This window comes from Thamnophis sirtalis, unplaced genomic scaffold, assembly GCF_051295495.1.
Source record: "Thamnophis sirtalis isolate CommonGarterSnake01/CBP01778 unplaced genomic scaffold, rThaSir2_p1.2 scaffold_11, whole genome shotgun sequence".
NCBI classification, from domain to species: domain Eukaryota; kingdom Metazoa; phylum Chordata; class Lepidosauria; order Squamata; family Natricidae; genus Thamnophis; species Thamnophis sirtalis.
This window is the reverse complement of record NW_028261391.1, coordinates 62,247,978-62,265,986: the sequence shown is the minus strand read 5'-3', so window position 1 is coordinate 62,265,986 and position 18,009 is coordinate 62,247,978. Positions and strand designations below refer to the sequence as shown.

General features: G+C 38.6%; 1 protein-coding gene across 6 annotated transcripts in view; it reads right to left on the bottom strand.

Annotated features, from left to right (window-relative positions):
* PLEKHA1 (pleckstrin homology domain containing A1) overlaps positions 1-18,009 on the bottom strand; it is a 52,047-nt gene that overhangs the window by 11,339 nt on the left and 22,699 nt on the right. For all 6 annotated transcript variants that reach the window (XM_087725928.1, XM_087725926.1, XM_087725929.1 and 3 more), the window contains exons 6-9: positions 17,175-17,306; positions 16,300-16,440; positions 15,235-15,303; positions 1,233-1,297 (exon numbers count right to left, since the gene is read on the bottom strand). In XM_087725928.1, the coding sequence (XP_087582054.1) occupies positions 1,233-1,297; positions 15,235-15,303; positions 16,300-16,440; positions 17,175-17,306 (407 nt within the window). The remainder of the gene's footprint in view (positions 1-1,232; positions 1,298-15,234; positions 15,304-16,299; positions 16,441-17,174; positions 17,307-18,009) is intronic.

The following is an 18,009-nucleotide window of genomic DNA, read 5'->3' as shown; positions in this document are numbered from 1 at the left end:
TATACTCTACCTCCCTTCTTCTACCAACAGCTCAAAGCAGTTACATTATTAAGACTCCAGATAAGCAAGTTATAGCCACCGTATCTGAAGTTATGACCAGACTGGCTAGTGTTTAGATTATACATAGATTATTATCATCTTTTTGGCACAACTTTCATAAGGGTAATAATTAGACAAAGACAAAGCTAAGACATACACCTGTACTTCCAGATTTACCTACTGCATTTACCTCCTTCTTTGAAAACTCAAGGCAAATATGTCTACTGCTGAATATTACCTAAGTTTACTCCTCAAATTAAACAAGGCAAACATGGGATAAAAATACATAAAAGGTGTCCTAATAAACTTCATAATGCCATAACAGAATTACTTAGTAACTTATGAACTGCATGCTTTGATGTATTATTTGTGTTTGTAGCTAGGAAATCTTTAGGAAATAGTTTATTTAGCCCCAGACTGATTTTTTTATTCTTTTACAAATGCGTTATTTGACATATCCTGAAAAAATAATGCAATGAACCCTTTCAAAATAATATACCTGTTACATCCCCCTACTTTCATCCATCCTTCTACCCAAGTGCCTTACTTAAGAACATAAGCGGTGCCTTGATGAACGACACCTCTGGTTGTCTAGTCCAGGAGACTATTTTCACTGTGACCAACCAACAACACAAAAAAACACACTAGTTCCCCAGCAGATGGCTTTACAGCAGCAGTCAAACTGCTATCAAACTTAATAATCATTGTTCCCCCTGACTTTTCATGAATTGGTCCAACCCTTTTAAAAAAAACAGTGTAGCATTTTTGCCACCGTATATATAATTTTATACCTGCTCACATTGAATGTCATTTGCCATTTTGATACTCGTTCCATTAATTTGCAGAGATCCGTTTGAGCTCTTGTCAATCCTTTATCAGTCTGAAAGTTTTTAATATCATCAGCAAATTTGGCTCTTCTACTAGTTAGATTTAATTCCAGACAACTTTAAATGTATTAAAAAGCATCAGTCCTTTCAAGTCATGCTCAAGGTGACTATTTCTCTGCAGTTTTTTTTTAAAGCACTCCTTGGAAATGAGTTGCTTCTGAGGTTTTTTTTAAAAAAACTGCCCAATCTAATCATATTGTTACTTGATCATAAAGCAAATGAAATGCATTCAATTGTGATGAGAAATAGCATGACCAGGCGTTCTTACGCCAATTACATATGATTTGATACCTTTACAATTCTCACCTTTGTTTACATTCTTGGACTTTATGAACTTCTTTCAGTGGTATAACCCGAAGAGGCTCCTTATCCTGAAAAATTTGAATCATTACAATTTTATCAAGTAAAAACCAAAAATATGTGTTGTACAAACCTGTTTTGAGAGGAAAAAGCCAAATAGAAAAAATTATTGACAAAATAAAAGCTATATGGACAAAAGGATAAAAGCATACACATTTTCTACATGAATTTGGTTTAACAGAAAGAACCTAGTTTCTTCCACTCCAGGTTGATTTCCTAGAAAGGAGGAGCCCAGAAAGAATTCAATTAGCTAATATTAAAGATATTAAGATATTAAAAGGAGACTGAACAGTTTATTTCAGTATTCCACGATTAACATTCTGTAAAAATGATACAGGTAGTCCTCATTTAGCGACTGCAGTTGGGGACCAGCAACTTAATTTTAAACAAAGCAATTCTTAAGTTTAAAAAAAGGTGACAATAATTTTTCCTTTTGATTTTACTTCAGCTGGACTTCAAACGGATAAGTAAGTCCAAATGGCAAGAAAAGTTTCTGGAACTCAACTCAGAAGAAACTGTGTAAGAGTTAATTTTATAGCTCTTTTTCTCCACTACTCTGGCCTTTCGAGTGCTCACCCTGGTGCTGGCATAATTAGCAAGAAGACAATGTTTCTTCATGTTTTTTGACACTCCCAAAGGCACTCAGCATTTTCTTTATCTTCCCTCTTCCCTCATGAGCTGAAAATCCTTCCTGCTGAAATCCCAAGCAGCATTTTCAGCCCCTGGATGATGAGACTCTTGTGCATATCCTACAAAAGGCCTCCCAAGACATTCCCTACCCACCTGAGAAAATCTGTGCTCCTTACCTTACCTATATTGCCCCTCCCTACTCAGAAGCTAAAACTCTAGCTTAAATTTTGGCTCCCTCTTGTCTCTAGATGGTTGAAAGAGCTGCTTCCCAAAGAATGTCAAATCTCTTACCTGCACATTACTCCACCCTGAAGTTCAGGTTGCCTGTTCTTGCACTCCTACACAAAGGTGCAGAGGGAACATCTTTGGTGGGGTACAAGAATAGACCTCTGATCTTCAGGATCTGAGCTCTGTTTCTCTACCCGCTGGAGTAGTTTAGTTCCCCTCAGCAGGCAACTCTTTTCAGCGGTTGACCGACAAAAGCGCGCCCGACGAAACCGCGGTGACAAAACCACGAGTTCTAAACCGCGCCGACGAATGAGCGCTGAAGCGCGTCGACAACAGCAAGCCGACAGAAGCGCGCTCTAAACCTAACCCTAAACCTAACCCTTACCTTAACTTAAATCGAGCTTCTGTCGGCGCGCTGTTCTCGGCGCGTTGATGACATCATGGTTTTTGCGCCACGTTCTGTCGGCACGCTTTTGTTGTGCGCACATTTGTTGGGTCACGCTTTTCAGCCAACCCCCAGAAACCACCTCTCGGGGAGTGCTCCTAGTAGATGGAGGCAGCAGCTTGTAATCTTTCTGCCAGCTCCCCCATTAACTTTCTGGGAAATCAGCAAAGATTGCAAATGGCAATCACATGATGACAGGGTGCTTTATACCCAATCATAAGTATGAACATGATTATGAGTGGGGGGGGGAGGCTACATGCTATGACAGACTGAAGTTCTTTACAAGCCATCAAGCACCTTTTCCAAGGCCACTGTAACTTCATACCAATGTTAAATAATGGGTGGATGTGTCCAGGACTACCTATAGTGAAAAACTGATTAGGGTGTCATTGATTCCAGGCAGTAGCTGAATGACAGGGAGTGTTCTAACCAACTAATTAAGGTCCAAAAGAGCAGAACTTGTAATTGCGATTTTTAGGGGCATGCTGCACTTTGGAAGAAAGCAGCTCAGGAAAAGGTTACTTATTTAGGCAATCTCTCTGGACGCCTTTCAGTCTGGATTCAGGCCTGGCTACAGCACGGAAACCGCTTTGGTCGCACTGACCGATGATCTCTGGAGAGCCAGGGATGGAGGTCATTCCTCCATCCTAGTGCTTCTTGACCTCTCAGCGGCCTTTGATACCATCGACCATGGTATCCTTCTGCGACGGTTACGAGAGGTGGGAGTGGGTGGCACCGTTTTTCGGTGATGTTTGCCGTCCTGAGTCCCTCCCGGAAAAGGGCGGCATACAAATAAAATAAATCTAAATCTAAATCTCTGCTCTGACAGAAAAAGAAAAAAAAAGGTCAAAATTTTTCATTACCATCACAAATGCAAATGGATACTGTCCATGGCAGTCACTAAACAATATATCATGGTTACCAAAGTGGTATTACATTATAATCCCTTTCCTCCTTTTTTCATTACTTTATAGATAATATAGTAATGTTTTATTGGGAATTACTTACGTTCACCAAAATTAGATGCCTGCTATTGCAAAATTTTGCTTACATTAAAAGACCTTTTAAAATAATCTAGTTACACCGGTAGTACACATATTAAAAACATATTGTAGCACTCAAATGTAGTAAAATAATATTCCAAGGAGCTTGTTAAATACAGTAATCTAATTCAGCCACAAAACTAAACTAGGTTGATTGATAATTGCTTGAGTAACTTGCATGTTCCCTTTCACTTCAAGAATATTTTCTTTTTTTTTTCTTATGTACAAAACTGAAATGTACGGTAACTAAGCAGAACTAAGGTTCAAAGGAGGACTGGGAGACCTGAAGAACACTACAAATATAATTTCAGATACACCTTCAGGATATAAGTTCCCACTTTCACTATAGAGAAAAAAACTAGGATCTTTTCCATATAGAATAGAGATAATACAATTTTATGATTTACTCGGCTTGAGGAGTGATTTACACATATAGTTTCTGTTTCTACCTAACCACATACAGAAGAGGGAATTTATGAGCTTAATAACAGCTTAAGGCTACAGAATTACTTCCTTTTGGTCTCTTTAAAGTAACAGGGCAATCTATAATTTAAAAGGACAAATATTATTTAAATGTTCAGGCACGATAAAATATAAACACTGTGATTTTTGGAAAGACGCTATTGTGCCTAACAGCTACAGATTTCAGAAAGATCTCAGCACATAATTTTCAAATGTGCCAAACATTTGAAAATTGGGAACTGAAAATGAACATTTGAAAATGGGGAACCCATCAAATTTGCAGATGACACCAAGCTGGCAGGAATAGCCAACACTCCAGAAGATAGGCTAAAGACACAGAAGGATCTTGACAAACCTGAACATTGGGCACTATCTAATTCAATGAAATTCAATGGTGAAGAGTAAGGTTCTACATTTAGGCAACAAAAACGAAATGCACAGGTACAGTATAGGTGGTACCTTGTTCAACAGTAGTAACTGTGAAAGAGATCTAGGAGTCCTACTGGACAACCATTTAAATATGAGCCAGCCGTGTGCAGCAGCTGCCAAAAAAGCCAACACAGTTCTAGGCTGCATAAAAACAGAGGGATAGAATCAAGATCACGTGAAGGGTTAATACCCCTTTATAATGCCTTGGTAAGGCCACACTTGGAATATTGCATTCCGTTTTGGTCACCACGATGTAGAAAAGATGTGGAGACTCTAGAAAGAGTGCAGAGAAGAGCAACAAAGATGATTAGGGGACTGGAGACTAAAACATATGAAGAACGGTTGCAGGAACTGGGTATGTCTAGTTTAATAGAAAGAAGGACTAGGGGAGACATGATAGCAGTCTTCCAATATCTCAAGGGTTGCCACAAAGAAGAGGGAGTCAAACTATTCTACAAGGCACCTATGTGTAGAAAAAAAAGCAATGGGTGGAAACTAATCAAGGAGAGAAGCAACTTAGAACTGAGGAGAAATTTCCTGAAGTTAGAACAATTAATCAGTGGAACAGAAGTTGCCTCCAGAAGTTGTGAATGCCCCAACACTGGAAGTCTTTAAGAAGATGTTGGATAGCCATTTGTCTGAAACGGTATAGGGTTTCCTGCTTAGGCAGGGGGTTGGACTAGAAGACCTCCAAGGTCCCTTCCAACTCTGCTATTGTATTGTAAACAGAGAATTGCAATCTGTATGGAGCTGGATGTCTCAGATACAGAAAAATTACATAATTTCTGAAGATGAATAAAGCCTTCAGCCAAGTTGACCAAGATGTTTTCTTGACAGAAATAGCAGCCTTTTTCAGGGTGGTTGGTAGTTTTCCATTAAGCCGGAATAACCCTACTTAACTTTTTAGTTAAATATCGGGATCGAACTGGCTGCTGAATTTCTGAAGCCACCCAGGCCCAGCTATGTGATGTCACATGTGATCTCCAGGAGTAACCTCTCTTCAAAATGTGCCATCCCTTGATATCAAGACTTTGCCCTGATGTATTTTAGAGGCAAAGAGACATATTCGAAACAGAATAAAAATGAGCTTAGTTTGTGATAAGTATATTTTAATTACAGGAAGAAATTATTATACATGCTTGTTGGTAGAATATATAAATCAAAGTATTTAGCCTGGTGGTTTAAATTAACAAGGACAAGACACAAATATATTTTAAAAAGCATATTTCTAATTGCTGTAATTACTTTGGGTTATCCATTCAAAATTAACATAATCTGGCCAAATATCACACCATTATTTTATAGAGTGGGAATTAAAACTATGATAATTAGCCATATTAAATTTCTGACCATGCTGAGTGATGAATGGAAATATGGATTTGATGCATATTCATATACTCAGGTTCTGATCTGACATTAATTCTTGTGTAAACAATAAGTACTTCCGGATTTCTGAAAACTTTACAGCACTAAAAGAAACACATGAAACGTATTTGAAAACATTCTAATTTGTGATAGAATAAAAGACTGCATAAACATATTAATTTTTACATTGTTTTCTTTCACGCAATACGGTTCAGAAGATACGTACTGATCTTTTTCTCAAACTGGCAAACTATAATCTTTCAAAAGCTTTTCTGGGCGCCATCATGTGGTTGTTGTAAGGAAAGCAAGTGCACACTTAATACTTTACTGTTAACTCCAAACGAAGTGAACATGATAAAAGGACACTTTAATAAGATTTAATAAGATTCACCCTCAGAAGCATTTCATATTTCAAGAGCAAACCTGTTCATCTGTTCTTTCAAATATTAACCGCCAGAAATGTGACTACAACTACATTTTAAGAAATAGTAAGTAGTAGGGTTTTTTTTTCCTTTTATCACAATGCTTCACTTTGAACAACATCCTGCTGGAGGAATCTGTGTTGTGTTTTAGTATAAAATTTTCAGAAATGGAATGCTTCTTGATGTTCTTTTAAAGACTATATGCAACTTGACAGTTTTAAGCATCTTCACTGAAATGCTGTATACTTTCCTAGGAGTAAATATTTGAAGGATTGTTTCCAAGTACAATTATCTTAATACCGATAATTATTATTGATACCATATTTCCCCAAAAGTAAGACAAGGTCTTATTTTTGGACCCCCCCAAATTTTGCTTCAGGCTTATTATCGGGGGGTGGGGGTGGCTATTGGTTTGAGGTTGCCGGTGGCTGCCCTCTTGCGAGCGGGTGCCCAAAGAGCCGAGCACAGCTTCAGGGGCAAACGGCTGTGTTGCGCTGTCGCAGCAGCGGAATAAAGCCGCCATGAGGTGCCCACGGTCACCACCGCTACTCCCGCCGCTGCCATACTCCGAGCATAACCGGCTTCCAAACTCTGGAGATCCGCTGCCGAGTATTCCAACAGCGGCCGCTCTGGGACTACGCTCTACGGTTGTGGTGGATCTCTGGAGTTTGGAAGCCGGTTATGCTCGGAGCATGGCGGTGGCGGTAGCGGGGCGGCTGGGCCCAGCCCTGCAGGAAAAGTTGGGCATGGTGAGGCAGGGAGGCACGCGAACTGGAGGCAGAAAAAGTGCTTGCGCAATCTCTCTTTCCAGCCGGGCAGAGCGCCAGGCGGCTTAGCGCCTTTGGGATATTACTGAGTCGGTGAGTGGCACTCTGCCTGGCTGGAAAGGGGCATTGCCAAGTAGCTGCTCGTGCTTCCTGGCAACCCCCCCCCCGCTCCAGCTGGGCACAGCACCACCCACCAACCTAGCGGTATCCCAAAGGTGTCAAGCAATGTGAGCACCTTTGCCCCCCTCCCCCTGGCTCCTGCGGCTTTGCGCCTTCGGGATTTCGCTAGGTTGGTGAGTGGCGCTCTGTTTGGCTGGAGGGGGGGTTGTCCAGGGGTCTTATTATTGGAGGAGGGCGTATATTTTTGCCCACAGGAAAAATATGGCATGGTCTTATCAGGACATGTCATAATTTCGGGGAAACATGGTAATTCATTCTGTAGCCCATTGACACTATAAGTCTAATAGTGTCATATATAGGAAGAACTACCATATTTTTCGGAGTATAAGATGCACCTTATACCTCCCCAAAAAGAGGGTGAAAATCTGGGTGTACCTTATAAACTGAATACAGCATTTTTAGCCTCCTGAAACCCTGCCCCCTTTGCAAAAATGGCCGTGCATAACCTTTAGCCTTCCAGAGTGCTCCTGGGGGCTGTGGAGAACAAGAATGAGCGAAAAAAGGCTCATTTTGCTCATTTTTGCCTCTCCCCCCTGCCTCCAGGCACACTCTAAGCCTTCTAAAAGCCATATATGCCATTTTTTGACAAAAAGGGCCCATTTTCACAAACATTCGCTGTTTTTTTGCTCATTTTTGACCCCCAGCGCCCAGGAGCAAGCTACAAGCCTCCTAAAGGCTGTGCGTGCCTTTTTCTTTTGACAAAAAACGAGCCCATTTTTGCGAAAAATATGCTGTTTTGGGGAGGTCTGCAGAGTGCAAAAACTTTTTTTTTTAAATTTGCCTCTTCAAAATCTTGGTGCGCCTTATATTCCGGTGCGTCTTATACTCCAAAAATATGGTAATCACCCTTGAAATTTCTTAATTTTCATACTTTTTTCATGCATCCTGTTTAAACAAGAAAGAACTCTAGTAGCAAACCTGAATCTAGCACCTCTCATACAAGATTCAAGGTCAGCTCTTCATGGGCGTCTAGACAGGAAACCAAAACCATAAGCATTCATATTACTTTCATTGTAAGAATCTTGCAAGTCTGAAAGCATTTCGCTCCCCCTTTGCTTTTATTTTCCAGAGAGCTAGAAGGGTCCCTTCACAGACACTTTCTTCACCTCCACTCCTGAGATATTTCTTATCAGACTGTTCTCTAGACTGTAGTTCTTCCTCCTTCCAAGGTTATTCTCACATCCCATAACACAAGGTGACTAAGAAATCACTTTAAAACAACTGACATTTATAATTTATTAAATATTTTTAATTATTTTTCTAAAAAAATGCTTAGCAACCTAATCTAAACATATACGCTTTTCCCTGTTAAAAATTTGCCTGTTAAGAGTTTTAAACACACTCTATGTAGATAAAGAACAAATTAAAATGTTATCATTAGCATATTTATTTCACTAGTGAATGTACATATGCAGTACTTGATATTTTCAGAATATTTTTCCCACAAGGAAGGGTATGCAAATTGTTTTGCATGATTCCATGTATAGCCAAGCATTTTCTGGGATACAATAGCATAGCAATAGCAATAGCAGTTAGACTTATATACCGCTTCATAGGGCTTTCAGCCCTCTCTAAGAGATTTATAGAGTCAGCATATCGCCCCCACAGTCTGGGTCCTCATTTCACCCACCTCGGAAGGATGGAAGGCTGAGTCAACCTTGAGCCGGTGAGATTAGAACCGCTGAACTGCAGATAACAGTCAGCTGAAGTGGCCTGCAGTACTGCACCCTAACCACTGCGCCACCTCGGCTCAGTGCATAAATTAAGCTCGGCATAAATTAAGGCTTCTAAATCTCAGGAGATTATAATCTGCAAGACAACTCATATATGGTCAGCAAATTTCACAAAGCAAGACATAATTCCTGACGTTCAGTTAAAAACAATCTGAGAGTTGAGAGCCATTCCTTGCAAATCGGCTGAGTAACCTTTCAGGTTCATTTTTAAAAAAAATGAAGCTGAGCACCTGTAGGGAATGGGCAGTGAAACCAATGAAGAAAGTAACAATAGCATTTTCAGGGGGAGTTCAATGTCATAAACATGTTTAGTTTAATGTAATTGGTTTAAACAAAATCTTAGTCTTAAAACTTAGAACAGTGCAAAAGGCTTGAGGACAAAACAGGCAGTCCACGATTTGCCCACAATGTCCTTACAATCAGAAAATGTTAGCATGATTGTGCAGATGGGGATACCCTTATCCAACTATAATAGTAGCAATAATAAAATCCCCACAATAAAGCCAGAATTATATTTTACTAAAATGGAATGGAGTTGGATCTTGTTACATTCACAGATTGTACCTCTCCTGAAACACAAATATCAGTTCCAATGCATTAACGCATAAAGACAAGACAAGAAAACCTCAAGGAATCAGCTGTAACACCCCCACAACAGAAGCAGAGAGACACAATTTGATCCACCTTGATATTATGGTGCTGGATATTCTCTTACCAATGGTGGATGAGACACAATCTGAATCATGAAACCCCCTTTCTGAGATGCTCCTTAATTATTAGCCAACTTAGGCCATTCTTCCACCTTCAGGTGACAAAATGAAGGTTAAAATATGTTCCCCCTTGGTAGAAAGAAAGGGTCAATTGTAAGATTGCCGAATCAGACTTCCAACCCTACTGAAAAACCATTACGTTCTGAGAGCCTATAAGTAGAAGTTAATGAGTGTCCTTAATGGGGACCATTGATGAGTTGATTTTGTTTTGTATTTTATTTTCATTGATAAAACATAATAAATATATATATATATATATATATATATATATATATATATATATATATATATATATATATATATATATATATATATATATATATATATATATATATATATATATATATATATATATATATATATATATATATATATATATATATTAAAATAGGTGAGCTGATGGAATTATGGAGGAATAACCAGGAATACTGTGCAATGACTAAAAGACATGCTCCTATTTTAAAGTCTCAAACTCTCTTGCTGTCATTTCTTCAGGCAAACTTTCTGGCACTATTGAATAATATTCATACTCTCAGGCAGAAAACTTCTCCACCTGTTATACCTCTCTATCTCTCACATAGTTCTGATACTGCTGACATTTTTGGTTTGTTATCATGCTGGATTCTTCTCACCCTAACTATCTAAGCAGATTGCACGATGAATAAGAATAATTTTAGAAATCTATTTACAAGGGTGTCAATTCCTCATCACGGCCTAAAGCATGTTTCAAAGGAGAACTGTAAAACAGGTCCTTTTTCTATTGTAAGGACAATTTTGCAAAGCTAATCTACAAACTTTTAGCCACTGGAGCAGAGGTGGGTTCCTACCAGTTCGCACCTATTCGGTAGAACCGGTTCGTCAAATCTATTGAACCGGTTAGAAGAGGTTCCACCAGTGGACCCGGAAAGCAGGCCACACCTACAGAAGAGGTTCCAAAAATTTTTGAAACCCACCACTGGTCCTTGGATATGATTATTCTACACTATCATGCTCATATTTATAAAACTCAGTGCCTCTGTGAAAGGTAAGGATGACTACTGTGTTTGTGGTGCAATCAGAACATTGCATGTGTTGAAGTTGTTTTAACGCAAACCAAAGATGCCTTTTAAAAAACAAGTTTACATCATATTCTTATGCATGCCAGTGCTGTGTGTGAGGTAATTTAAGGTGGTTCTGACAAGTGTCGTCGGCATCTTCATATCCGGTCACATGGGCGGCAAGCCACTCCCATCCGGTCACATGGGCGGCAAGCCACTCCCACAAAGGAGGCCACGCCCACATAGTAGGTTCGAACAATTTTTGAAACCCACCACTGCACTGGAGATAATAGGAAGACCAACCTACACGACAACACTATCTACACTGAAAAAAACTGATTATTTCTCATCTAAAGCAGGGATTTCCAACCCCCGACCCATGGGGCTGGCACCACACCGTGACACGCCAGAAACCGGGCTGCACAAACAAGCGAAGCCCCATCCACAGGTTGCAGGGAGCATGCAAAACCACACATCTCCAGTCTGCAGAAAAACCTTTCTCCTCGGAACTGGTCCCTGGTGCCCTGAAGGTCGGAGGTCGCTGATCGAGGTTATTTATAGTCTTATCAAGAAATCTTCTAAAAATAGAAACACTAGTCTACAAATAATTATAATTACTAGACCTTTATTGCTAGTTATGTCTTTTGAGAATAAAGCTGGTCAAGACCAAGTGAAGCTCAAACATTAACTAAAAGGACAAAACAGTCACAATAAAAAAAAACCAGCCCTGTCAACACGTGTACATTTTTCATGCTTAATTTTACAAACTGTCATCATCGATAGTCACAAGATAAATTACGTTTTGGATTTTTTTTTCTATTTTTCTATTGCAAATTGAAAAAATATAATACAATATACGGAATATACAATAATTACAAGGCATGAATGAATCAAAAAGTAAATAATTTTCTGTTCAGTTATAAATCAATATAACATACAACGTTTTTATAATGTATATTAAAATATATTATTAATACAAAAAAATTAAATCTGATTTTTTTTCTTATTTGAAAATGTTTCAATGTTTCAAATTAACAAGAGTGGTTGTCTATAGCAGTGTTTTTCAACCACTGTGCCGTGGCACACTAGTGTGCCGTGACATAGTGTAAGGTGTGCCGTGGGAGAATTACTTTATATATAGTCAATATAGGCACAGAGTTAAAAATTTTTAACATTTTTTAATGGTGGTGTGCCTCGTGATTTTTTCCATGAAAAAAGTGTGCCTTTGCACAAAAAAGGTTGAAAAACACTGGTCTATAGTACTAAAAAACTAGAGATAAAGGGAGTGGCATATTTGTAATATTCTAATTTATTGTCTTTTAAAACTGCCTTCCATCTTTTTTTTAAAATCAACACTATAAACCGGTGGTTCCCAAAGAGGGAGGTACCGCCCCTTGGGGGCAGTGGGATGACTTAGGGGGGCGCTAAGAGGCAAGGGCGGTGGCAGGGGGTGCTAAGAGGCAAGGGTGGCGGCAGGAGGGCGCTAAAAGACAAGGGAGGTGGCAGAGGAGTGTTGGAGGTGGCCCCCTCACAGGGGCTCTGCCTCGGGCTCTGTTGGTCACCAGTCATCTGAGCACTTCCAGCAGGCGTGAAATTCAGTCTAACTTCCCAAAGACTGGAAGGATTTTTCGCTCGCTTGCTCGCTCACTCAGGAGGCATACAAGCATGTCAGGCCGGGGGGGGGGGGGGGGTAAAGGGAGGCAGAGAAAGAAGAGAAGAGCCTTTTGCCTACATTTCTCCTCTGATACGACTCTGCGTGTGCTGTGCATGGAGAAGAGATGCGGGACTGAACGGGGTTGTCCTTGGACCTGGCATTTCAGGGACTGGGAATTGGCACTGCATTACGCAGAGAGCACGATGTCACTGCACAAGAGCGCTCGCCTGCCTGCTTGCCTCTTTCGTGCTTTTATAAATGGCTTTACTTCTGACTCCCTTTCCAGGGCTGTGCTGTGAGCTGCCTCCGCGAGGATGCACCTGTGCAAGAGCCACCCCCCCCGAATCCCTCTTGCACCCACTCCACCTGCCTCTACCCCTCCCATCTTAGAAATGCAACACAGGTAAACATGTGGTGGGAGGGGAGAGAGGCTAGCCCCTTTTGTCTCCTCGCTCCATTCATAGAGATGGCCTTAAAAAGTGAGGAGCAGGAGGAAGGGCACTTGGGGTGGTTTCTCAAACTTTGAGTTGCAAAGTAATCTCATTGAAGGCTGAAATATAGGGGAGATTGTGGAAAAGGGATAAGCATTTCCAACATATACTGTTTATTAAAAAGTAAATAATAGCTATAGCAATAGCAGTTAGACTTATATACCGCTTCATAGGGCTTTCAGCCCACTCTAAGCGGTTTACAGAGTCAGCATATTGCCCCCAACAACAATCCGGGTCCTCATTTTACCCACCTCGGAAGTATGGAAGGTTGAGTCAACCCTCAGCCGGTGAGATTTGAACAGCCGAACTGCAGAACTGCAGTCAGCTGAAGTAGCCTGCAGTGCTGCATTTAACCACTCCGCCACCTCGGCTCCTTAAAAAAGTGGTCTAATTACTGTCTAAAGTTGGATATTGTCACATACAGGAAAAAGCAAAGCAAAGCAAAACAAAATTATGATAGAACAACGTCCCATATTAGAAGCAAATGCTGTCTAAATGTTCCCAGTATGCCAAACAAGACGTTTTATAACCAAATGGAGTCAAGACTGCAGTTTTTTAAATAAAGTGCCCTTCCTATCTTGATATTTATGCACAGTGAGACCTTTGTCACAGATAAACCTGGATAATGGCATCACTCTTATGTTGTGTGAGTATACATGAACTGCAAGGCTTGTATTTTGCCATAGTATCATCTACAGCTCCATAAGTACTACTAGGGTTTTGACCAGCTGCTGGGTACCAATGTATTGAGGAATACGGAAAGACTGATCATGTGGGGCAGTCTAATGAGCATTTCTGAAATGGCAGATACCACAGAACAGAAAGTCTTCTTCCTTCTGTACCCCCACCCCACCCTGAAAAAACAAAAGGCAGCAGTGTGTGTGTGAATGATCAGGCATGTACTGTATTACACAGAAGTTACTAAACAGTGAAGTAGTTACTAAATTTTACTGAGTTTACGAAGTTACTAGTTACTAAGGTTCTTAACAAATGACTGGATCATGTTCAACAATTTTGTTGAATTAACATTAACTAAAAAGGTTTTTAAATTGGATTTTGAATAAATGTGCAATTAATTGTTACAGTGTTGAATTTTACTGTTACTATCTTCCTTCCGTTGTGCAAACCGCCTAGTCACATGACCCCCCCCCAGCCACACCCACCAAGCCACACCCACAGAACCGGTAGTAAAAAATTTGAATTCCACCACTGGGGGGGGGGGCACTGAGGATCAGTTTGTAGCACCAAGAGGTTGGTGGACTGAAAACGTTTGGGAACCACTGCTATAAACCATCCTTATTATTTCCAGTTCCATTATCTCTGGTGGTTAAATATAGATCAGGATTTATTATCTGCTATAAATGATTTCATATAACTACAGGCTTTGGAGTGTGTTTCTGTTTGGAGGAGAACTTCCTTTTGAAGTATTTTTTTGTATATTTTACATATGTGCAATATAAGAGATATAGATATAGAGATAAATAAAATGTTATGTTCACCACCTTATAAGGATTCAGGAGAGACCTGGACAAACATTATCACACACCTAAGAATCCTTCTGTTGTTTGGGAAATAGGCAGAAAGTATACGGTTCAGAGAAGGTGCAAGGTATTTGCCTTAAAAGGCTAAAGGATAAATTGAGCTCTAAAATGAAAGTAATCCAGTTGTTAAAATTTCTGTAACTTAACATCTATCTCTTTTAATATATCTTCCTGACTTTATTTTCTCAAAGTTGCTCTATGTTTTAATTATTCACTGGCACCCTTGAAATAATGAAGAGTATCTGTATAATACAATTCTAAAAATTGGCATTATGTTCAAACTAGGATAGATAACTATAAAAAAAGCTTTTAATTATTCATCTTTAATTCAAAATGAAATCAATGTGCATAACATAAAAGAAATAAAGTGCATACATTATCTCTGTGCATTTAGTTATTAAGAATTCATGTTTTTCCCCAGTTTATATTTTAGAAATATGACTTATCCACTTCTAAATACTTAATCAGAGCACTAGGTTATGTATGGAAAGTGATAATACTATTATTAATTCCACATTAAACTGTCAGCAGTATCATTACATTGGAATCTAACCATTGCTCCATTCATTATACACTATAATGTCCACCAATTAAAGACAATGGATACAAAGGCAATTATGTTATAAATTCTGTTTCTAAAAACTGATTTTCCTGTCAAAATAATGGAAACAATGCAATTATGCATTAACACATTTGGTCAAAATATTTCTTCTGAAGTTTTGCTTAATCAAAGATATAAATGGATACCTACCAGTTCTGATTTAAAATAGCCAATTGAGTTTTCATCAAGTTGGAAATACCTTCTTTTCCAGTTCTTCATCTATATATACAGACAAAATTGTAATGACTTAAATATATTTTAAAGAAACATGTTGTTTTTTATTTATTCGTTGTTTATTCACTGAGTTTTAGGCTTTCTAGCAAGACTACATGTTACTTTTCTCATATTCATATTCTGTGCTCTATTCAGGTCTAGTTCCTTAAATCAGAAATACTTTTCTGATTCAACATGAGTATAAATCGAGTATAAGTTGTAAGTCGAGGACTACCTGTATACTATTGTCAAAATTCTTAACATGGCAAAGTTTCCATACAGGAATTAGCAATAGCAATAGCAATAGCAGTTAGACTTATATACCGCTTCATAGGGCTTTCAGCCCTCTCTAAGCGGTTTACAGAGTCAGCATATCGCCCCCACAGTCTGGGTCCTCATTTCACCCACCTCGGAAGGATGGAAGGCTGAGTCAACCCTGAACCGGTGAGATTTGAACAGCCGAACTGCAGAACTGCAGTCAGCTGAAGTAGCCTGCAGTGCTGCATTTAACCACTGCGCCACCTCGGCTCTTTTAATATAATTACATTATATTATATAGAGCAATTCATGATGCATACTGCTGTACACTGTGCAGTTCCGCATTTGGTTAGTGAGTAATATATGCTGATAATATGTACTAAAAATTCATTATAGAGATAATTTCAAGTGGATTATCAGAAATATCAGAAATACCTGAAACAAAGTCTTGAACTTGAAAAAGCCTTGGCCTTGATTTTTTTTTTTTAAATTAACTGCAGGTAAAGAACTCAGTTGAAATAATTCCAAGAACCTTTCTTCAAGAACAGTTACCAAAACACATCTACAATTACCAAATAGTGTATTAGGTTTTTTTTCCCCCTTTTCTAAACCTTTTGCCTCCAACAAACATTATTTCTTTAGTGTTTTGGGGAATCTGTTGTGCAGGAGTTAAAAAGCAACCCCGTTGCATTATATATTGCATAACATATTTTATTAAGCTCGAAAGGTACTCTATCTGCTTACCAATGCTCCCTGTTTAACACAATAACCTGTTTTGATAACTGGATTGTCTGGCGGATACTTAGTAGTAAAGTATGGAAGATGGCTTTGGGACCGTTTCAAGTAGCTTTTATCAGTTTCACCACATTCATTTCTCTCTTCTTTCTAGAAAAAGTAAACAAGATAATTTAGAATAAATAAATAAATAAAGTTGGCTTTGCTTCCATATCTAGACAGAATCAGATTTATACGGCTAGGATCCTTTCATCCCTGTTTTACATCAAATAAGTGGTATAAAAATTATTTTCACTAGATAAATCTACACTGAAAAGCAAACCAAACATTTTAAAGATACTGGGGACGGAGTTCCTTGTGTTGTTCTGGAATTACATCCTTGGTGCATCCGAGATCAACTATTTCATATTCCTCGGAGGCATCATTACAAAATTTAATAAACAATTTTCAAAAATTGCTTTTTAAATTCTAACTTATCACACAGGTAAATGAGATTTATGAGTTACACAAAGACCCAGAAAATAATATAGCTACAAATCAAAGAATCTCATGTGCAACCACAGACATACAGTAAGTTTCACATTGACTAGAAGAGCTGAAGAACAATTCAGCCAGCTTCCTCCTTCCACTGAAGGCAGCATATTATAAGCTAAAGGGGTTGGGAAATATGGGCAAACTAAAACTTTCCACCTAAGAATTACTTTTATTTTTTCTTCTAATATGAAAATTAAGAGGTATCTTAACTGCTGCAAACATCTGGCAATGAGGTATCTTAACAATTTTTTTTTCCCTCTTCAAGTTTAGCTGTCTCTTACACATCAATAAGAAGGACAACATCCCAATAATATATCTATTATATGGTATTATAATACTGGTATTATTACCTGAGTAGGAGTGGTTATGGGAACACCACCAACAATTTCTGTTCTGTAAGACATCTGTTTTCTTATTCCCAAATTTTCAGAATGACGCAATGCATTATCAGTATGACACAATGAGTCAGCCTGCTTTGGTACCTGAAAATAGAACATTATAAAAATACTGAACTGAAATGTATCTTCTAAATCAGGCTCTCCCAGAATGTGACTATTCTTGTCTATTTTTAATTATTCACAAGTAAGAGAAATGAGGCAAATGTTCATCATTTCCGGTATCCCTTTTGGATCTTTTTCTTAAGACATGGCTAAATTACTTACTTTCCTGTCTTTTAAATGTTGCTTTAAAAAAGCTAGGTACATAGCTGAACATTTTAATAGTTTCCTGTGAGCTGAACTGTAAAGTCTTAAATCTTCTCCTACTGATTATTTTTAAGATTTAATTTTTTTACCAGGATGAGGCAGACTTTCAGAATTTTTTTTTAAATGGTGCAGAAACATGGCGCAGAACCAATAGTGAAGAAAATTACATGGTAATGTTTTTCCATCACTTACTGAAATCAATATTGATGCAAGAAATTATTTCACATTCTTTTAAAATATTTTTTTTTGTGGGCTCCATTGTTCTTTTATTTTAGGGTGCTCAATAAACAAATGCAGAGGTTTTTTTTAGAAATTCTGAAACAAACAAAATCACATACACTTCTCATAGAGCTTAATTTTTTTCTAATTTCATTGAGTGAGGTATAGATGCAGTTGTTGTTAGCAATAGCAATAGCAGTTAGACTTATATACCGCTTCATAGGGCTTTCAGCCCTCTCTAAGCGGTTTACAGAGTCAGCAT